Source organism: Protopterus annectens, chromosome 13.part0 (assembly GCF_019279795.1).
Source record: "Protopterus annectens isolate FY-2018-M chromosome 13.part0, PAN1.0, whole genome shotgun sequence".
In the NCBI taxonomy this organism is placed as follows: domain Eukaryota; kingdom Metazoa; phylum Chordata; order Ceratodontiformes; family Protopteridae; genus Protopterus; species Protopterus annectens.
In genome coordinates this window covers 1,366,172,833-1,366,195,762 of record NC_056747.1, presented here as the reverse complement: position 1 = coordinate 1,366,195,762, position 22,930 = coordinate 1,366,172,833, and the positions used below count along the sequence as shown (strand labels likewise).

The 22,930-nt window shown below is 41.3% G+C and overlaps 1 protein-coding gene across 1 annotated transcript in view; it reads right to left on the bottom strand.

Moving 5' to 3' along the window:
• The window catches only part of IGF2BP1 (insulin like growth factor 2 mRNA binding protein 1), a gene marked incomplete in the record, with an annotated part of 2,071,998 nt that overhangs the window by 1,005,467 nt on the left and 1,043,601 nt on the right, over positions 1 to 22,930 (bottom strand). The window contains 1 exon segment of the mRNA XM_044055393.1: positions 14,184 to 14,306. Within this exon segment, the coding sequence (XP_043911328.1) occupies positions 14,184 to 14,306 (123 nt within the window).

Below are 22,930 nucleotides of genomic sequence, written 5' to 3'. Positions count from 1 at the left end.
GGCTGGAGGCATCGAGGCAGACCGTTCCGCCCTCAGCTCTGAAGTCCGTGGAGCCGATGGAGAAGCCTGCCGAGATTTCTTTGTGGCCAGTTCCGACGGGCTGGTCGGAACCTACGATTTCTTTTTCTTTGAGGGAGAAGAGGAAGAAGATAATAAGCCCTTTTAAAATCAATTTGTTTTTCCTCTCTAGGAGGACCCGGGAGGAAAAAGCGTGACACACGCTGCAAGACTCCTGAAGATGTTTAGGGCCTAAACAATACACACACAGAGTGATCGTCCGTTATGGACATCTTGTAGCTGCATTTAGAGCACTTCTTGAAACCAGATAGTCTGTGCTCTTTCGACATTTTGACTCTCAAACACTACAAAAAAAGAAACTTTCTTGAAAAAAACTTGTCCAGAAAAACAAATAATGTCAAGACCCCTCTAACTGAAAACGGGATACTTGACCAAATATAACACTACAGCAAGACTGACACTAAATATATCACTCACGCGCGAGGGCAAGGCCCCTCTAACTTAAACGGGATCCTTTCCCTCAAATAAAAGACAAATTTACCACAAAAACTTAATCAAAAAATCAGCAACACAACAACGATAGCTGTTAAAACAGCTTTTGGGGGTTAATCAAAAATTTCTGACAGAAATTTGTGAAGAAAATAGACACTTAGCTCAGCCAAGTCCGAGACCACGTCTTTGCTGTAAAGCGGCAAACGAGATCTGGGGAAGCAGTGGTGGTGCATCCTGGGATGTAGAATAGCTCAGCCAATAAGAGACTTCGCTCTATAGTATAGCGTGCAGAGTCGGAGCCGAGGATCGGCTCCGAACCCATCAGTACAGAATGTAGGCGAGATAGGATCACATAACATCTTATTTTCTATTTCTTAAGAGAAACAAAGTCTAATATCCTGCAAGTGCTTGTGAGTGGTCAGTTCTGAAGACAAATGCAAAATGCTCTCATTTTCTCTCTCCAAGTCTTAAAACTAATACACTCTGCTAACTCATTTTAGATTACATCATTCTTCGCTGGTTCCCAGGCTAACAGGAATTCAGTTTTAACATTTCTTTGATCTTGCACCTGGCCAGGAAACTACAGCAATAAAATACATAATATATGTAAAACCTAGCAATTAACTCTGGTCTCAAAAGAAAAGAAATCCCTCAGTCCAGACATTATGTCTCCGAGCTTTGAGATCAGTCATACAATGCTTGACGTATCGGCTTTCTTCCAGCAGAGTGCACTGTGGTTACATTTTTAAAGTTCAACATTTAACAGTTTTCTTACATTTAAGACAAGCCTGTGGATTATACTCATTTACAGTGACATAGAATTATCTACAAAATTCTATCTAGCTAGACTGGTAGTCTTCACATACCTTCACAGCCTGTATCAGGCAACTGTCCACGTAGGGCTGTATTTGGACCCCTCTGGTCATGCAGAAGGCAACTGCAGGGGTTAATCACTTGGTTAAAACCCTTGGCGCAGTACACAAGTAAAGGGCAATGCTGAAATCTGATATTGACTGGAACTGTACAGTTGTGTACACTTAGCATAAATGTAGATGTTACAGTGTATTCACTGTTGCAGTCATCACATCTGGGTTATCTGCTTGTAGTAGCACTCAGCCTGATTAACAGTCTTGGGTCCTGCATCGGTTGCTGTCTCTTCTCATGCAGCGGACACCATCAGTTTATCTTGCCCCAGATGGTCAGGTGCCCCCCCTAATGTGAAGCAATTAAATCTATAAACAAAAAAGGGTATACCTCCAACAAAAAAGCAAACGCACCAAAAAGCTTTTAAACATAGTAAAAGAGATTAGAGGTATAGCCAAAAGAAGTAAGGGGGCTGGAGGGAGGGTAACCAGGACTACAACGGTGAATACACTCAAACATCTATATTTATGTTAAGTGCACACAACTGTACTATGTTCATGTTTCACTGTTGCGGTCATCACATTTGGGTAGATTCCCAAAGCTAAGGTTGGGAGGAGGAATTTAGATAGCATTAGGCCCAGCTATAAGGCCCTGCAAGACTGCAGTGGCAAAGCCAGCTCTGGATTTAGAGAAAAATGGCAAATGATGATGCTTGGTGAAAGTATGCACAGAACTCCAGGTAGCAGCTTCTAGGATGTCCCTGGTAGGGACGCCTCTGAGAAAGGCTGTAGAGGTAGATGCAAGCCCTGGCTGAGTGGGGTCTGATCCCCTGTGGGATATGTTTTCCATGGTGCTTATAGCAGAAATGAATGCAATGGCCTATCCATTTAGAAATGGTTTGCTTTGAAATAGCCTTCCCCTCTGCCCCTGCAGCAAATGCCACCAGCAGTTCAAATTTCCTTTGAGGTTTAGTCCTGTCCAAGTAGAATCTAATTTGTCGGTGCACATCTAAGGAGTGCAGTATCCATTCTCCTTTGTTCTGTGGATTAGGAAAGAAGGTTGGCAAATGAATGGACTGATTAAGAGCCACACCGGATACCACCTTGGGCATGAAGGATGGATTGGTTCTGAGGGACACCCTGTCCGCATGAAAGGTGATGAAAGGCTCCACTGCCAAAAGGGCCTGTAATTCAGATACCCTTCTTGCTGAAGTAATCGCTAAAAGGAAAGCCGTTTTGCAAGAAAGAAAATATAAATCTGCAATAGCAGCTGGCTTGAGAGGAGGAAGAGTGAGTTTCTCCAAAACAAAGTTAAGGTCCCAGGCTGGGGTTGAAGCTCTCCTGGGTGGTCTTAAATTTGTGGCCCCTCTGAGGAACTGCTTGAACAGTGGATTAGAGAAGAGGGGAGGTTCTGTGTTATAATGAGCTGAAATGGCTGAGGCATGAATTTTGATGGAGAAAGAAGACAGGCCCTTGTGAAGCATCTCAGTTAAGTATTTTAAAATCTGAGGTAAATTGGGCCCTGCTGTGCTCATCCCTTGAGACAGGTTCCAGGCACAGAATCTTTTCCATTTTTCAGCATAAGATTTTCTAGTACTAAGCCTCCTTGCCTCTAAAATGATATCCATCACTGGTTTACTGAGGGATGGTAAAGGAGAGATTAGGTAATTAGGCAGGCTGCTAGGTTCAGTGCTGGAAGCTGTGGGTGTAGACACTGGTTCTCCTGCTGAGACAACAAGGAAGGAGTCTGAAGCAGGTGCCATTGGGCCAACAGTGACACTGCGCAAGAGGGGGTACACCAGTGTTGGTGTGGCCAGTCTGGTGCAATGAAAATCTTCCTTGGTTTGTCTTGTTTGATCTTTAGTAGTACTTTGGAGAGCAGAGGCAGTGGGGGTAAGGCATAGACTAATAGGTTTTTCCAGCTGAAGGACAGAGCTTCCACTTTCCAAGCTTGTTTGTGGGGAATCCTTGTGCAAAATTTGTCCAATTGCTAGTTCTGGGGGGAGGCAAACAGGTCTACAGCTGGGCTCCCCCATTTGCTTGTCAACATGCTGAAAATCCTTTGTTCCAGTTTCCACTTATGTGGGTACATGAGAGGTTTCTGCTTAGCTTGTCTGCCAGTGTATTTAATTTCCCTGGCAGGAACTGAGCTTGTAGAAGCACTTGGTAGCTTAAGGCTATGTTCCACAATGCCATGGCTAGTATGCAGAGGGGGTAAGAATGTGCACCCCACTGCTATTTTATGTACCACATAACAGTGATGTTGTCTGTCTTTCTTTACCATTAGTTGTCCTGGAAGAATGTGGTCCTTGAAGGCTGTCAGAGCATTCTGTACAGCTAACATTTCTTTTTGATTGATATGCAGGTGCATTTGACTTGGGTTCCATTTGCCCTGAATGCACTTCCCTGCCAGGTATCCCCCCCCCCACGCATGCATAGTCTAATGCATCTATTAGGGTTTGGGCGGCAGGGGGTAGTGTGAATGTTAGTCCCTTGTTTAGATGGCAAGCCTGTGCCCACTAAAGAAACTCTAGGCGAAGGCAAGGTATGATAGGAATCATAGCTTCTAGATCCTGAGAATGTTGACACCGTAGGCTTTTTAGATACCACTGAACTTCCTCATATGCAGTCTTGCATATGGAATCAGAAGAATACAGGAGGCCATGAACCCCAAGGCTTGCAGTATTTGTCCTGCAGATAGCAGGGTTTTTGTTTGAAGTAGGTTGTCAAATTAATTTGTTTCTCTGACGTGAGGAAAGCCATCTGGGAAGTTGTATTAAAGCTTGCTCCCAAGAATATAATTTGTTGACAGGTTACCAGGTGTGACTTATTTTCGTTTATGGTGTACCCCAGACAAGTTAGCACCCTTTGTACAAAGGCCAGAAGTTTCAAAAGTATGTCCTAGCTTTCTGCCTGAATTAGACAATCATCCAGGTATGGGTATATTTAAATATTTCTTTGCCTGCAAAATGCAATAACTGGAGCTAGGCACTTTGCGAATACCCTGGGTGCAGTAGATAAGCCAAAGGGCAGTGCAAAAAACAGATGGTGCGTATAGCCTACTTTGAAGCATGGGTATCTTCTGCAAGATTCCCTGATTGGGATGTGCAGGTATGCTTCTTTTAAATCTAGTGTTGCCAACCAGGCATCTTTGCCTAGCATAGGAAGTAATTGGTGAAAAGACAGCATCTTGAATTTTGGAATCACCAACAAGGTGTTTAGAGTAGACAGGTCCAGGATAGGACGCCATGAATGGTCTTTTCTGGGTACCAGGAAAAGTCTCTGATATAAACCTTGTCCCTTTTCCTCTTCTGGTACCCACTGAATAGCCTCCATGCTTAAGAAAAACAGTACTTGTTTATGGGCCTCTGCCCACTGATTTGGGGGTAGATCTGGCCCATCAGCTTGGTTTTGGCAACATGTGTTAGTGAAATCTATATCCCTGGGACACTATTTAAAACCCATTTGTCCTGGGTAATGAGTTCCCAGTTATTTGCATGAAGAGCAATCTTTCTCCCCAAAGGGCAGTCAGTTAAGTGCTTGGAAGTTTTAGAAAGAAGTCAATGAGACAGTTTACCATAGGGGGGAGTTTTATTACTCCCAAATTTAGTAGTAGTCGGATGGCTGACCGAAGACATATCAGGATAATTGAAACGAGCACCAAAATATTTAGAGGCATAAATATACCTATGATGGATAGTTTGTGGTTTAAATAAGGCACAAAACTGACAGCAAGGTACGTAGTGGTCAGGGCCTAGGCAAGAAATACAGTACGAATAAAACTTATGAGGTATTTGCTTTCCACAAGTTATGCAATTATTTACTTTTACTGACGTCGGATAAGAGCAAGAAAAAAAGTTTCCCCAATGGGGTACTTAGCTTTTAGTTGAAGACTTCGGTTCTGAAACTCGAAAATGAAAATTTCAGGAGTCGGCTGACCGGCACTTGCGAACTGCTTCTGCTTTGGGCACCGCACGACAAGAAAGACTGATGTAATGGTGTCGGCTGCATGTTTTATACCCCTGACGACCTGACGTCACGGAAGAAGAGACAGCAACCGACGCTGGACCCAAGACTTTGTTAATCAGGCCAACTGAGGGCTACTGCAAGCAGATAACCCAAATGTGATTGCAACAGTGAAACATGAACATCTGCTCTAAAGCAAAAAAAAAACCTTCTATGTGGTTCTTGAATTGTGATATGCAGGTAGGCATCTTTTAGAGCCATAGAAACCATAAATGCGCGTGGGGCTATCACAGGCAGGAGATTTTGAAAAGTCAACATTTTGAATTTTGCAACAAGGAGAAACTGAGGTTGGACAGGTCTAGGACAGGATCCCAACAGCCTTCTTTGCTGGGAACCAGGAAGAGCCTAGAGTAGAACTCTTTTGCCTTTTTGATGTTGGAACTGGCTCCACTGATTCCTGGGAACAAACTTCCTAGCGGACACTGGCTAAGACTCAAGCAACAACCTAAGCTCAAGCAAAAAATTAAAGTTTTCTCCAATAGGGTACTTATCTTTAGACGTCTTGAAGATAAAGGATCGAAGCGATCGATCTGACATTCGACTGCAGCAGAAAAGTTCGGAGGTCTGTGCGCGCACACACCACATTTTAAGACCCAACGTTATGGCCCTGCGTATGACGTCCCACACACTAGCAGCAACCAGGCTTAAGCTTTTGCATAGGAGCAGACACTTGGGTCGATTGAGGCAGAGAATCCCACAGTCAGAATACTGCAACATGGGAATAGTAGGACATCACAAAAATCTGGATTTGAAAAAGTACTTTTTTAATATCTGGATTGCTGGAGTATTTTAAAGGCTCTTTGAAAGTGAGTCTATAACCATGTGAAATGTCTAAAAACCACTTGGCTGAAGTGATGCAAATCCACTTTTGTTTTAACAGGGACAGCCTTACTCAGTCTTATGGGGGGGGGGGTTGAGTCATTATAGCTCTCTGGCAGAAGCCTGGAAGTTTTAGGTCCATTATTTGGGTCTCTGCAGCTGTTGCCTCTGCCCAAGTTCTTTCTGCTAGGTTTTCCTGTCTGCCTCTAGGTTGGGAGGGAAAGGGCCAGTGTTTATTGGGGAAGCTCCTTCTAAACACCTAGGAGGCTGAACTTGAAGAAAGTCTTTCACAGTCTGCATAGACTTAGCTTTGTCCTCCATCTTTTTAACATCCTCAGCTTTAGATCCAAAGCGGAATTCCTTGTCAAGGGGATCACAGAGGTTAGATTTAACATGGTCAGGAAAGTACAGTTTTGTACCTACCATAAATGTAGATGTCCGATAGGTATGCATCTGCAGTCATAACATATGGGTTTGTCCTGCCTCAGGCAGCCCTTCGGTCGGCCGGATTCCAAAGTCTGGATCTGGCCTCGGCTGATGTCGCACTTTCCCCGACGTCAGAGCGTCTGGGGTATAAAAGCATCAGCCAACGCCATTTTCCACAGTTTTTCTTGCCCCAGATGCCAGGTGCCCTCTAGGAAGGCTAAATTTGGATAAATGCTGAAAAGTTCCAAACATTTGCAAATTATATACATGAATAAACAAACAAATACACCATAACAGATTCCCCCAGCTAGCTAAAAGAGGGGTAAGCACCCTAGGAATACCACAGAGGGGAAGGAGGGAGGGTAATCCTGACTGCAGATGCATACCTATCGGACATCTACATTTATGGTAGGTACAAAACTGTACTATGTCCTTCAAGGATGCATCTGCAGTCATAACATATGGGTAGAATACCATAGCCAATCTGGGGGTGGAGGTACTAAGAAAAGGATGGTGTAGTTAAGATCCCCTGCAGGACTGCAGTTGCAAACCCTGCTCTGGATCTAGACTATAAAGGTAGATTGTAATGCTTGGCAAATGTATGCACGGAGGTCCAAGTAGCAGCTTCTAAAATGTCCTTGGTAGCCACCCCCCGTAGGAAGGCTGTAGTGGTGGCCGTGGCCCTTGTGGAGTGAGGCCTGATATTTTCAGGAACTGTCTTTCCATGAAAGGAGTAGCAAAAGCGAATGCAATTTCCTATCCATTTTGAAATTGTCTGTTTGGAAATTGCTCTTCCTTGCATCCCAGTTGCATATGCTACAAAGAGTTGGTCAGTTTTTCTGCTAGTTTTTGTTCTGTCCAAGTAGTAGCGTAGTTGTCTGTGTATATCCAGGGTGTGCAAAAGTTTTTCCCCTTTATTCTGTGGATTAGGGAAGAATGTAGGCAAGTGAATAGCTTGGTTCAAGGATACCCTAGATGCCACCTTTGGCATAAAAATAGGATTGGTTCTTAGTGACACTCTGTCCTGGTGGAAAATAAGAAAAGGCTGCACTGCCATTAATGCTTGTAACTCAGATACTCTTCTTGCTGAAGTGATTGCCAGAAGGAAGGCAGTTTTGCAAGATAGAAACTGTAGATCCGCTGATGCTGCTGGTTCAAAAGGAGGTAGTGTTAGTTTTTCCAGTACAAAGTTGAGATCCCAGGCAGGTAGAGGGGGTCTTTATTGGAGGTTTAACATTTTTATCCTCTCAGAAATTGTCTGAGGAGAGGGTGTGAGAAGATAGGTGGATCCACATTGTATTCTGCTGAAATTGCTGAAGCATGAATCTTAATGGAAGAATAAGACAGGCCATTGTGGAACAATTCTGCTAAATATGCTAGGATATGTGCTAGCTTTGCCACTGACATCCGTGCCCTTTGATGTGCTCCAAATGAGAAATTTCTTCCATTTAGCTGAGTATGTCTCCCTTGTGGAAGGCCTGCGAGCCTCCAGGATAATGTCCTTCACCCTCTGAGATAAAACAGTGTGATTGGGATTTAAGGAATTTTCCAGGCAGTTAGCTGCAATGTTTTCAAGTTGGGATGCAGGGTCTTGAAATTGTTCTGCGTTAGAAGAAGAGGCCAAAGGGGGAGAGGCCATGATTTTGCCTGAGACATGCTTCTCAATAGTGGATACCAGTGCTGTCTTGGCCAGTCCGGAGCTATTAGTATCACTTTTGGCTGTTCCTCCCTGATCTTCAGTAGAACCTTGTGCATCAATGGGAGAGGTGGGAAGGCATAAACTGTTAGGGCTTTCCAGATGAAAGAGAGAGAGTCCACCCTCCAAGCTTGTGGGTGGTATGTCCTTGAGCAGAATGTCTTCAGTTGGTTGAGTGGGGAGGTGAACAGATCTATCTCCGGCATTCCCCATGTCTTTGTTATGAGTTTGAAGATGTCTGGGTGCAGCATCCATTCGTGCGCATCCATAGTAATTCTGCTTAGGCTGTCCGCCAGTGCATTTTCTTTCCCTGGCACGAATTGGGCCTGCAGTTGGATATTGAGATTCAGGCATAGATCCCACAGATTCATAGCCATCCGGCATAGCGGGTAAGAATGTGTGCCTCCCTGTTTATGTACCACATGACCGTGGTGTTGTCCGTCCTTATTAACAGATGTCCTTGTTGGAGTAAGGGTTTGAATGCCTCGATTGCATGCCTCACTGCCAGCATTTCCTTTTGGTTTATGTGCATGCTTAGCTGTCCTTGAGGCCATAGGCCTTGTTAGAATTTGTCCTCCATGTGTGCTCCCTATCCTCGGTCCGAGGCGTCCGTGGTGATGGTCTGCCTTGTTTTTGGTTTGTTGAAAGGCAACCCTCTGTTGGACTGGCAGGCCTGAGCCCACCACAGGAATTCCTTTTGAAGGCATGGAATGATTGGTATCATGGTTTCTAAACTGTGACTGTGTTGAGACCATACACTCCTTAGGTACCATTGTAACTTCCTCATATGCAGTCTGGCATGTGGGATTAGAATTATGCAGGATGCCATGTAACCCAGGGCCTGCAGGATTTTCCTTGCAGTAAGCTGAGTTTGTCTTGTCAAAATCATGAAGTAATTTGGAAGTGGTTTTTGCTTTTCTTCTGTGAGGAAGGCCATTTGGGTGTTTGTGTCCAGATCTGCACCCAAAAAGGTGATCCTTTGGGATGGTACTAGTCTTGACTTTTGGATGTTGACTGTGTATCCCAAGGCCTGAAACAAGTGTATGGCATAGGCCAAGTCCTTTAACAATTTCTTCTTGTTGTTCGCTTGTATTAGGCAGTCGTCCAGGTATGGATAAATTTGAATTCCCTGTAGTCTGCAATGTGCAACTACTGATGCCAGGCATTTCGTGAATACTCTGGGCGCAGTAGATAAGCCAAAGGGCAATGCTGAGAATTGATAATGCTCTGATCCTGCAAGAAATCTGAGGTGTCTTCTGCAACTTGGTCGGATAGGGACGTGCAGGTATGCCTCCTTGAGATCTAGAGTCACCAGCCAAGACTCCTTGCCCAACATGGGAAGAAGTTGCTGTAGGGTCAGCATTTTGAATTTTGGCACAATGAGATAAGTGTTCAGTGCGGACAGGTCGAGAATAGGCCTCCATTGATTTTCTTTTCTTGGTACAATGAATAGTCTGGAGTAAAATCCTTGGCCTTGTTCTGAACATGGTACCTTTTCTATAGCTTTCATCTGAAGTAAATTGCTGATTTGTTTTAAAGCCTCTGCCTTTTGATTTGGTGGAAGGTTTGGCATTCCGCTTCTTTTTGGCAAAGTGTGGAAGTGAAACCTGTATCCTTTGTCTATTATTTGCAATGTCCATGTATCCTTTGTAATATAATGCCAGTTTTTGAGAATAAAGCCAGCTTTCCGCCCAAGGGTGCTTCCAGTTGATCCCTGGTAGGCGGAATCAGAGTCAAGTCATTGAGTCTGTCCTGTAGTAGTGGTTGTTGTTGTAGCTGTTGCACTACTCCTCTGGCTGGCAGGCTGCCACTGACGGCCTCTGTAGGAGCCCTTCGATTGACCTCTGCCTCTAGAGCGCCTGTTCCTGCCTCTCTGGGCTTTGTCCGAGTTTGGAAAGGACCAATTCTTTGTAGGCCAGTTTCTGCTGAATCTCGGTGGTTGAACTTGCAGGAAATCTTTAACTGTTTGCACAGATTTTGCTTCTTCTTCAACCTTTTTTAGAATCTCCTGAGCAGGGGAGCCAAATAACTTTTGTTTCTCCATTGGAGCATCCAGGAGTTTAGCTTTGACATGGTCTGGCAAAGATTGCTCCTTCAGCCAGGCATGCCTACGAATAACTGCCCCAGTCATAGCTGATCTAAATGAAGCCTCCAGTGCATCATAGCCACATTTTAAGAAATGATTACTAACCTGTTGTGAGTTAACCAAATCCTGAAGGGATTTTCGGTCTAGGGGTTCAGGAGAAGAAAGTTTCTTATTCATTTCATCTAACAAATACTCTTGGTACTGAATCATATGGAATTGACAGTTTAATGCCCTGACAGAAAGAGTTGCAGATGTATACACCTTCTTACCCAATCTCTCTAAAGCTCTAGACTCTCTTTCAGAGGGTAGGGGATTTTTGGCGGTAGCGGCTGCAACCCCTTTAGGGCCCTGAGAAATAGTTTCTGGGTCTGCAGAATGGGCTTTATACAGATGGAAATGAGAATCCGGGACCCTGTAATATCTGTCAGGTTTGGCAGGGGCCGGAGGAAGAGTATCAGGGGCTGTACTGACATCATTGTACACATCATCAATTACATTTAGAACAGGAGGTATGGCTAACTGCCTATGCTGAGGCAAATGCAAAAAGGTCCTTAATCTTTTTCTAGAATCAGAGAAATCCTGACCTTGCCATTGAAAGGGCTCTCTCATGGAGTGAGAAGTCTCCCCAAAGGAAAACTCTTCAGGAGGGGAGGCCGAAGGGATAGATTCCTCTGCATCTGAATCCTCATAAGGCGAGTAAGCCCCTTCCTGGTGGTCTGACAACTCAGATCCATCCGTGGAATCATCTGGGGAGTGGGGTTCAGAGGGGTCAGTCCTGGGCCTTTTGTCTGGAGGAGGTTGAGAGGCCCTGTCTGGGTGAGGTTGTGACCCCCTAATTAAGGAGATAAGGTCCTCAGCCAGGCTGAGGATCTGTGAACTAGAGGAAGGCCTCTGGGGTGTAGATTTGGCAGGCAAAGCTTTTGAAAGTTTGGCAGCTTTAGCCCTAGAAAAGGCCTTAATCGACATAGAAGCTGGGGGCCTAGCTGCCCCACGTGCAGGGGTAGGAATGTCCAAAGGTATGGTGTCGGACAATTCCTGAACACTAGCTTCGGTAGGTAGTTCTGAAGCCGACTCAGCCGGGGCCTCTCGGGCCTCAGTGGTCGGAAGTATGGTTTCGGAAGAAGGTTTCGGCCGAAACCGAGACACTCGCGGTAGGCCTAGCCGTGGTTTCAGCCGAAACCGCGGGCCGCGAGTGCCGGTCCTTTTCCTTGCGTTTTTTGACCAACGGCATTTTATAAGCAAAAGCGGCTCCAAAAAATTCCTCTGCAAACTCCGACCGACATCTAAGAGTTCGTCGGTTGAAGGAGGCACAGGCTAAACAGGCCGATACGTCGTGGTCTGGGCCTAAGCAAGGAAGGCAGTAAGAATGGAAATCCTTATGAGGTATTTGTTTCCCACAAGTTAAACAATTATTTACTTTGTCTGACATCAGCTGAGGCAAGAAAGAGTCCCCAACGGGGTACTTAGCTTTTTTTCGAAGTCTTGGTAGCTGAAATCTCTGGATCTGACCGACCAGCACTTGCGAACAGCTTCTGCTTCGGGCACCGCGCGGCAAGAAAGACTGAGGAAAATGGCGTCGGCTGATGCTTTTATACCCCAGACGCTCTGACGTCGGGGAAAGTGCGACATCAGCCGAGGCCAGACCCAGACTTTGGAATCCGGCCGACCGAAGGGCTGCCTGAGGCAGGACAACCCATATGTTATGACTGCAGATGCATCCTTGAAGGACATCAGACTGTTCCCTAATTCATGCATGCCTTCTAATAACTGAGCCAGTGGCAGTTTCCAGCTAGAAGCCTCCATAGCATTGTAGCCACAGTGCAAGGAATGCCTTGTTTCCTGAGAACTGGAGTGGCAGAGATCCAAAAGCTCTTTAAAAAGGCTTTTATGCTCCAGTGAAGAGACCTTTTGTTTATGTTGATCCAGAATGGTTTGCTGATATTTAACAGCTGGCAGCCCTCACATTAAGGGTGGCTGATGTATATACATTTTTTCCAAACCTATCAAGTGTCCTACTGTCTTATCTGTAGATAAAGGGTTTCTAGAGGAACTGGCTCTAGCTCCTTTGGGTCCTGGGGTGACCACCTCTGGATAAGTATATGGATTTTTGAAAGGTATTTACAGGAGTCCTGAACCCCATAAAACTTGTCTGGTTTACAAGGAGGCTGGGGAAAGTCAGGACTCAAGGAAAAATCCTGGAAGACATCTTCAACTATCACTAAAACAAGTGGAATAGCAAGAGGTTTTGTGCTCTGGCAGATCCAGGAACGCCCTAATTCTCTCTTAAATGATGGTATTCCTGTGCTTCCCACTGGAAATGTTCCCCCATAGCATGCAGTCTCTCTCCAAAGGAGATATCCTCTGATGGGATTCACAAACTAGGTTCTTCTCTGAATCCTCAAAAGAAGTGAGGAAGGGTCCTTCTTCAGTTCTGAATACTCATGAGTTTCAAAAAGATGTGGGAAAGCTTTAGAAAATAGACTTTAGAAATAGGATCTCTTCTTTTACCTGGGACGGCATCCCCGGGTGCTTGATTAGACAACTATGGGGGGGGGGGGGTCAGGTCTTCAGCTAGTTTATGTCCTATTGGTATCCTTGAGAAAGGGAGCCAGTAGGACTAGGCGAAGGGCCAGCAGCAGTACTTTTCTTAGGAGTCGCTTTTGCCTTCGGCCTACAGATGTCGGACACTGTGTCTCTGGAAGATGAACCAGTGTAGGGTGAAGCCACAAAAGAGCATCACCGGGATAGAGTGCTGTTTGGAAGCAGAGGTCTACTGAGCAGCCCCGGTCCTGACCAACAAGCTGAAAGCAAGGGCCTGTGCATAAGTAGAGGGACCTGACGGCATGTTGGCTGCCGAATGAGTCTCAACAGAAGCTTATGTCACCACCCCAAACATAGAAGGGGGCTGCAAAAGTGCCTCACCTTCTTCATCACAAGCTTAGAAGGAAAAACAGATGGCATATGGTTGTCAGTGGTCTAAGCTTTGGGTTGCTTATTTTTTTCCCTCTTACACCTAAGGCTGCTCAACCTCCAAATGACCAGCAAATGCCATTGGACTCTGATGAGACAATTCAAGATAAGATGAAGGAATCCAGCTAGAATTTCAACCCTACGACTTATCCTAGAGTTAAAGCCGGGTGCTACTAAAGAGGCAACTAGGGACATCGTGATCCAGGCCTAAACAGATGACAAATCAACTGGAAGTGCCTGTGTGGGACTTGCTTACCAGAGCATAGACAATTTACTTTATTTGACATGGGTTTAAAGCAAAAGAAAGGAGTCCCCCAATGGTGTACTCTTTCCAACAACTTGTCTCTGGTGCGGACAAACCGAAGCACTAAAACACTGCTCTAGGCTCGGACGGCAAGAAAATACTGACTTCATGAAGTAGCCTGGCTCACTGTATACCCACGCATAATGTCAGCTCAGTCGGGCCAGCCAAGGGCCTTCACATCAGGAACTGCTACAAGTCAGTACTGCAACGGCGAAACACCAACATCATCTCCATTTACTCTGAAGCATACCCAGTATCTTAAAAAAAAAATCTATTAATGACTGACTTGTCTTCTGGCACAAGCATTTTGGAAGAAAATATTTTAAAGCTACACTACTCCAGTAGCTTTGGTGGTTTCTCAAACAGGTCAAAATCAAGTGCAATTGTGCTTCACACAATACTATGCCTTTTGTGAATGCATGAGGCCCCCAGCAATCAAATACATGCATCCCAATGAAAACTTCCTGCATTCTTTATACTTACGGAGAGATGGTGACTTTGGTCTGAGTATCTTGTTCTACCTTTTTGAGATTTCTTCCTTCTTTACCAATCAAGCGTCCCACAAAGTTATTGTGCGCCAAAATTTTCAGAGGAACTTCTTCAGCACTAAAAAGGGACACACAGGAGAAGAACGTTACAAGACAACCTACTGTACAATTCAGCAGCTTACAGTTTTCATCCACTGAAGAAACAATTGCACAGCATTTAATCAAAATCTGCCTTCATACAAACACTCCTGCATAGACCAATTACATTAAAAAAATCTTTATTACAGTTTCTTTCATCTCCACCATATATTACATGTATGGCTCAATGTCGATCAGGAAACAAGTATTAATTTTTGCAATGAATTAAAAATCATCTTAGAGGAGGATCACCGAAAAGGTAATAACTGCATACTTATTCTTATCTGACCTTAACAGAACATAAAAAAATGGGAATAAACAGTTTACATTTCCAGTCTGAACCTAGCTTTATAATCTCTGCATACCATTTGGCTTTCCTTGAACACTTGCATATTTTCTTTTGAATATCTTACACCTTTAGTTGTAGCAAATCAGCCTTCTGATCTAATCTGATTAGTGGCAAGGGCGAATCCAAACAAGAACCTATCAGAATTTGGTAGATTTTATGGAAGACTTTGGAAGTACAGTTGTGTATATGCTCTGTCATTTACAATTACGCTTTCATCTCTACTGCTGCATGAATTACTCATGGGGCCTCCTGCCTTGCAGGAGACCTAAATCGGGCCTAATACCAGACTTTCATCGTTCCGTAGGCTCTATGGACAGCCGTCCATCCTACATTAGATTGTCGGTTGTAAAGGATTACCAGTTTTCAGGTCTTTATGGTCTCTGCCCACAGTCCTCACTTCAGTGCAATCAGGAGCATGACCTGCGCGGAGATGTACCCAAACCAAACCTGGGAATTATTAACGGAAAGGCACACAGATGAGAATGGGAGAAGGATCCCATGTTGAAAGGGGGGGGGGGCGAACCCTCATTCACAAAGAACAAGGACTCTGCCTTGGGAAAATTAGTAACCAAGGTTTTAATACAGGTAGATGAAGGAATCGACAACCCTATAAGAATGTTTAGGTTTCCTGGAAGGAGAATGAGAATGTGGCTCCAAAGATACGCTTGCAAAGGCATTCCTCCAAGATTTAAATATCTACACCTGAAGACTCAGACAAGCTCAAAAGCTACTTTATCTGAAGATGGCTGCACAATGATCAACCGCTTAATATCAGCTCTCCATGCGTGAAAAAAAAAAGATACGCAAAGGCAGTAATTCTGCCTGTTTTGGTAAAAACATAGTTACTGGCTAATAATACATCACTTGGATGCCAGAAAAGAAGAAATATAGACAGCCTGAAAAGAAATCAACTAGAAAAGGTGAAGAGAAAACAATGACTGGCAAGAATCCTACAGCTGTTCAGCAAAAAGCAGTTCAAGCTACAGCTTTGGTACAAAAGATGGCTTCCAAAAGCATTTAAGAATTCTTTATGAGAAACAACCATACTGGTTGTAGAAGATGGTAAACAGAGTCAAAATATGACAAGCTTTGTTTTTTTGTTTTTTTTTAGCTCCACAACTTCTTTTTCAATAGATTCTAGCCATACTGCCCGATATCCTCGTCAAGAAAAATGTTCTCAAAATTTCCATTTCCTTAGTGAAAATAGTGTCTAGTGATGTTAATCTACTTAATCTGATGAATTGCCCCTTAATTACTCCTCTTTTCATATGCAACGGGTGTAGACTTTCTTTGTGCAAATACTGATTTGCAAATGTTGATTTTCTATATATTTTACTAGCAAACTGCTTAGATTTAGAATCATAATAAAGATTTAGGTCAAGAAAATTTAAACTTAATCCATAACCTCATACAGAAAGTTAAAAAATTCGTAGTGCTGTTTAAATAGCTAACAAAATTGTTAAACTCAACAGCAGTACCTTGCCAAAGAAAAAACAAATCATCTATATAGCGACAGTAGAGTAAAAGTTTTTCACTATAGTTACTGTTATCAGTTAAATTGTTTTCCCAATTTGCCATCACTAAATTGGCATATGCTGGAGCTACTCTTGCACCCATTGCAACACCTGAAATTTGCTTGTAAAGGTTACCCATTAAATTTAAAAAAAATATTGTCAAGCACCAATTCCATTGTCATACACACAGTATTAATTTTAGTGTTATGTAAATTACTGTGTTTTGATAAATACTCTCAAGTACTCAATACCTACCTCCTGATCTATACAGGTATATAATGACACATCTAAAGATGCCATACAAAATTCTTTATCAGGTAGTTGTAAATTTCTTAATAATTCAAGCAAATGCCAGGAGTCTTTTAGATAATATTTAGATACCTGAACGATTGGATTTAAAATATAATCCAACTAGAGAGAAAGGGTTTCAGTCTTAGATTTATTAGCTGATATGATGGGTCTAAAGGGGGGATTCAAACTGTTTCTCTGTATTTTTGGAATACCGAACAAAACAGCCATTTTTGGATGTTCTACCTGCAGGAAACTAACTTTGATGGTCTAACTCACCTTGGCAAAATATCTAATCTCAGAAAACTTTGTCGAATAAAATTAAAATATACTTTTTGATATGTTGTTTCATCTTCTAATAAGTCTCCCATGGATTTGTTATATTAACTGTTGTCCATAATGACTATTTTACCCCCCTTGTCGGCCTTCATCATTCTAATTTGACTATTTTCTCTAAGATCCTTCATTGCCTTTGTTTCTAATTCACTCCGATTGTTTTGATTTTTCACAGGTTGTATAGCTCTAATACCTGCTTCACAGAAGTTTTGAAATACTTGTAATCTGCCTATTAATGGTGGATTATAGGTACTCACTTTTCTTGGGCCTATACTCGGTGTTATACAATTAATGTCTTGCATGATGTATTTCAGATTTAACTTTCTCAAAGTGAGTCTAAAATCGATGATTGTCCTAGCTAAATTAAAGGAATTACTCGGAATAAAAGAAAATCTTTTTTTAAGGAGTTCTACTGTAGGTGGTGAAAGAGCTAGATAAGTTATGAATTTGTATATCATAACTAATAAGGCTACTTTCTTCTACCACCTCTTTTTGTTCCTGACCCTGCCATTTGGCTTGTTCTGCACAACTTTGGGCCAAGTAGGTGCCCTCTTGTTCCCTTGTTTGTCCACCAAAAAAGGCACAGTATTGGCTACTGCTTCATTATCGTTAATGTTTGTGACAACATTATTTGAATGCACATTCGATGTCTCGCCATTTGAATCGTTAACCAAAACATTATTAACATTATTATTGGTACCAGTTGTAGTTTTTAAATTATCAAGCCTTCCATTTGAGCAACCTTCAAAGTTATCGTTGGCATCACTGTTAACAGAATTACAGTTTGTGTTATCTCGAACACTAAAGTTTTTTATTATTCACAGTGTATGCAGTCTTGTTTGCGCAAGTTAAAATGTCATGCTTAAATTTCTTTTGTTTCCTAGCTACTATTGTGGCTCTGTCTGCTTTCGCTGTTATACCACAAAATATAAATTGTTGAACATATGGAAACAAGAAACATTATTAACCTTTTTGTCCAAGTCACTCATTTGATTTTTAATAACTTCCACTTGTTTAGTATAATGCTCGGTTAATGTAACCATCATTTTGATACCAAAATCATTAAACATGTTAACAAGTTCGTTATATAAACTATCTCCGAAAGAGACACAATTGGGAAATTTGTTGGTTCTCAGTTCCTGCAGAACACATTTCCTTTTTATACATTCAGTCAGGTAGCTGACTTCAATGTCTAACGTAACATATTTTAAAGTCAGTTTTTCCAGATCACAAATACTCTGTTTACAGTTCTTTTGAATGGACAATGAATTCAAATTTAAATCCGTTTCTGTACTTGCTGAATCTGTCACTTCTACATTTGTGATATCTGCAAAAGGATTTGTAGTATTTTGTAAAACATAATCCAATACACTATTCGGACCCGCCAAAGGCTCTCCAGACGTGTCGTCGTCTACCTTCGTATCCGGTGTATTGAATAAAGCCGTCCAACTAGGTCTATATCCTTTCTGGCTTTCAGTAGATGCACAGCTACTGACACCTGCTTTTTCAAGCCCCTTCTGAATCGCTGTAGTTGTCACACTTGTAATTTGCTCTGAAAACTGAGCAAATCCATCTGGAACTGGATGAATGGATAAGTTGAGAAGTGTGTCCTGTGACATACTTTCCAAAAGCCAAAGGAACTAAACCTCAAAACCAAAACCATGATAATGATGGTATGATAATGGAATTGGTGCTTGGCAATAATTTTTTTAAATTGAATGGTAACCTTTACAAGCAAATTTCAGGTGTTGCAATGGGTGCAAGAGTAGCTCCAGCATATGCCAATTTAGTGATGGCAAATTGAGAAAACAATTTAACTGATAACAGTAACTATAGTGAAAAAATTTTACTCTGTCGCTATATAGATTTGTTTTTTCTTTGGCAAGGTACTGCTGATAAGTTTAACAATTTTGTTAGCTATTTAAACAGCACTACGAATTTAACTTTCTGTAGGAGGTTATGGATTAAGTCTTTATTATGATTCTAAATCTAAGCAGTTTGCTAGTAAAATAAATAGAAAATCAACATTTGCAAATCGGTATTTGCACAAAGAAAGTCTACACCCGTTGCATATGAAAAGAGGAGTAATTAAGGGGCAATTCATCAGATTAAGTAGATTAACATCACTAGACACTATTTTCACTAAGGAAATGGAAATTTTGAGAACATTTTTCTTGACAAGAGGATATCAGGCAGTATGGCTAGAATCTATTGAAAAAGAAGTTGTGGAGCTAAAAAAAAAAACAAAGCTTATCATATTTTGACTCTGTTTACCATCTTCTACAACCAGTATGGTTGTTTCTCAAAGAATTCTTAAATGCTTTTGTTTTGCCAATTTCAAAAGAAATGTGGCTTATTAAAAATGTCATAATAGACAATTGGAAGATATTATTAGGTAATCAGGAATTAGTTAAAGCCATAGGGACAAGACCTAATTTTACATTCAGGAAAGTTGTAAATTTTAAGAGTAATAGAAAAAAAGAGTAAATTCATCTGGTGTATTTAGTGAGAGCACTATTAAAACTAAAGGTACTTATGCATGTCATCACTGTAAACAGTGTAGATATATTAGTAATTCTTCTTCAGTTAATTTTTCCCATATAAATAGGACACATTGGTCTAAAAACTATTATACATGTCACAGTGAAATGGTGGTGTACATAGCTCAGTGCGTGTCATGTCCAAGCTATTATATAGGAATGACCACAAGATGTCTCAAAAAAAGAATTTGTGAGCATCTTTTAGCTATAAAGAAAAAAGACTTGACTAACGCATTAGGTAAGCATTCAACTATGTGTAACAACTTCAAAAAATTAATTTTTTCTGTTTTAGATAGCGTCTCCCAAGGAACTTTCACAGGAGACAACAAAGTTATGTTAGAATGTAAAGAATCTCTGTGGCAGGTATATCTAGGAGCGGATCAAGCTCCTGGATTAAATGAATTAGTTAATATAAAATGTTTTTTAAAAATGAAATGAATTTCATTTTATGTTACTTTTATATGTTTTACACACTTAGTATTTTTGTATTTTTTATACAAAAAGACATATATATATATATATATATATATATATATATATATATATATATATGTATATAATGTATTTTAATGACATTAATTAATTATTGACATCATTGAACATGCGACTTTCTTTTTATTATAAAAAGTGCTTCTGGGTCTGGGTGATTTGTTTCTGATGAAGTTCACGTAAAATAAAGTGAATGAAAGCGCTAAAGTTTGGTGCTACGTACTTTATCAAGCTATTTCAAACTATTCCAGAAAGCAATTAGTGTAAATAGAACAGGCTGTAAAATGCGATTTAGCATAGATGACCCTAATTTCAGGGCTAATGTCTGTGGGTGTAGCTGTTTATTTGGGACAACTGTTTCCATCAGGAAGGTTAAATGTTATTTAAAAATGTACATAGCTTTGAGTGTTTATTTTAAGTTAATACTGTGGGAGTGTTGTTTGGTTTGTTGTTTGAGGGTTATCATTAAATCCAAAAGTCTTGCAAAATGTGAAAGGTTCAAATGGAGACAAGATGACTATTTAAGGATCAACCTGACCAACATTAGTGGATGCATGTAAAATAAAAGCTGGAGCTAGACATTTAAAAATTGCCCAATATAATAGGTGGGAATAATAACTTCTTATCCTATTGATACCAGAGAAACTAGAGGTTTTAAAACTTCATTGATGAGCTCAGTCACAATAATTTGCAAAAATCATGAAACCTGGGTAGTGTTCCAAAGCAACAAGCCTTTATTCATCACAGACAATTGATCCTCAGTAACAAAAAATCATAGATACCCATTTTTCTTGATTTTAGTTCTTGTCACAGACCTAATGAAAGCTTTATTGCATTAGTTAGCAGAAAGCAATTTTACTTAAGTCTTAACTAAATTACTTTATGTATATGTTATGCTTTTCTTAAATGATCTTGGAATGTGGGTTGCAAATAGATAGGTAGTGTTTTCCTCAATTAGGATTTAGTCTGATCTAATCAGTAGTAGTGTGTGGGGGTGTATACTTGCTGTTATAAAATGCACCTTTATAACCCTGTTTATATTGTTTGCCATGAATAGGCCGGTGTAAAATTAAATGCATTTTCCACACCTACTTCTAAATATATAAAAGCAGATATGTTTAAAATTGGTAAAATACTTGTTTTGTTTTTGTTACTGGGGATTGCTCGTCTGTGATAAAGGCTTATTGTTTGGTACGCTACCTGGGTTTCATGACTTGGAAATTATTTTGACCGAGTTAATCAACGAAGTTTTAAGACCACTAGTTTCTGTTTTTTTATTTTTTCCTCTACACTTGTGATGAGGTTGGAACTGGACAGATTCCTGTGCTCGTTTATTTTCTCATCACACTGGCTACACAAAACATTTTGGAATGTAAATGGCTTCACGTCTACAGACAATATAAGAGCACTGAATTATGTTAAATGCAAAATGCTAATAGCAGCACTAAAGCAGACTCATTTGGAAAGAAGTGAGCATGTGAATTTGACTAAGGATTTCAGGATTGATATTCAGCAAAATAATCAGGGGAAAACAAAAAGGGGAGTACTTGTACTAATTGTTAGAGTAGGTCGGATTGTCAACAGAACAGGAAAAGGTAAAAAAAAAAAAGATAGTAATGGTAGATCTGGGGTAGTAAGGGGCCACTGGCAAGGAAGTAAGATTGGTACATATTTACATTCCACCCTAAAACTGCTACTATGGAACTTAACATTTTGGGAGAAATAATCAGCATTCAACCTGGGAATATTACTTAGTGTGGACTGGGACTAGCTTTGCAACAATGATGTATCGGAGACCTATAAAGGAAACATAAGAGGGTACATTTCTGAAGAAATTTATGAAAATATTTGGTATGGAAGACAGGAATTCAGTAGTATGAACTATGAAATAATTTACATATTCTTTAAGGTAAAATAAAATGAGCCAGACCAGACAGAAATCATATTTCACAGAAACGTGCATTTAATTGAAAGCTTCAGCATACATCCAATAGCTACTTCAGATCACGTACCAGTAAACGTGCATTCAATAACTATTTCAGATCATGTACCAGTAAAATAAAAATGCAGGGTGTTGAAAAAAAAGACGACGTGGCAGCAGCCCATCTACCTGTTAAGACAGGAATTTAAGGAACGGGTAGTGGAAATTATTCCAGACTTATTAGGGAAGACAAATTCCTTCATAAGTTACAGCTAGTGAGTGAGATAAAATGAAAGTGGATCTGAAAGTAGGGTAGAAAAAAATCATATGAAGAACTAAATTATTTAGTGGAATTGGCAAAGGTTAAATATTGCAGAAAAATGGGAGTCACAAACCAAGATGATGCGCAAAGTACAGTTTTGTACCTAGCATAAATGTAGATGTTCGAGTGTTCACCCTGCTGCAGTCATCACACTTGGGTTATTCTGCAGTCAGGCGGTCCCGCAGTCGGCCCGTATTCCAAAGTCTTGGTCCGGCGTCGGGTGCTGTCGCTTCTTCACTGACGTCAGTGCGCCAGGGGTATTTAAGAGGCATCCAACACCATTTTCTTCAGTTTTTCTTGACCCAGATGTCAGGTGCCCCCAATAGGTAGACAAAATATATATGGTTATATAAAAATCAAACAAAACCCTTAGCCACAAGCAAATACACCACAGAGGTAGTATAGGAAGAAGTGGTAGAGATAAGTTCAGCTAGTTCAGAGGGGATGGAGGGAGGGTAACCTGGACTGCAGCAGCGTGAACACTCTAACATCTACATTTATGGTAGGTACAAAACTGTACTATGTTCATCGTGTTACCCTGCTGCAGTCATCACACTTGGGTTGAATCCCAAAGCTAATGATGGGAGGTGGAATCAAACCGGGTTAGAAGAAGCTAGTAGGCCCTGCAAAACTGCAGTGGCAAAACCAGCTCTAGTCTTAGAGTATAGAGGTAAATGATGGTGTTTGGTGAAGGTGTGCACTGAACTCCAAGTAGCAGCTTCCAGAATGTCCTTGGTTGGCATTCCCGAGAAACGCTGCTGAAGTAGCTGTAGCCCTGGTGGAGTGGGACCTAATGTTAGCAAGTACTGGTTTCCCATGATGTGTGTAGCAAAAACGTACGCAAT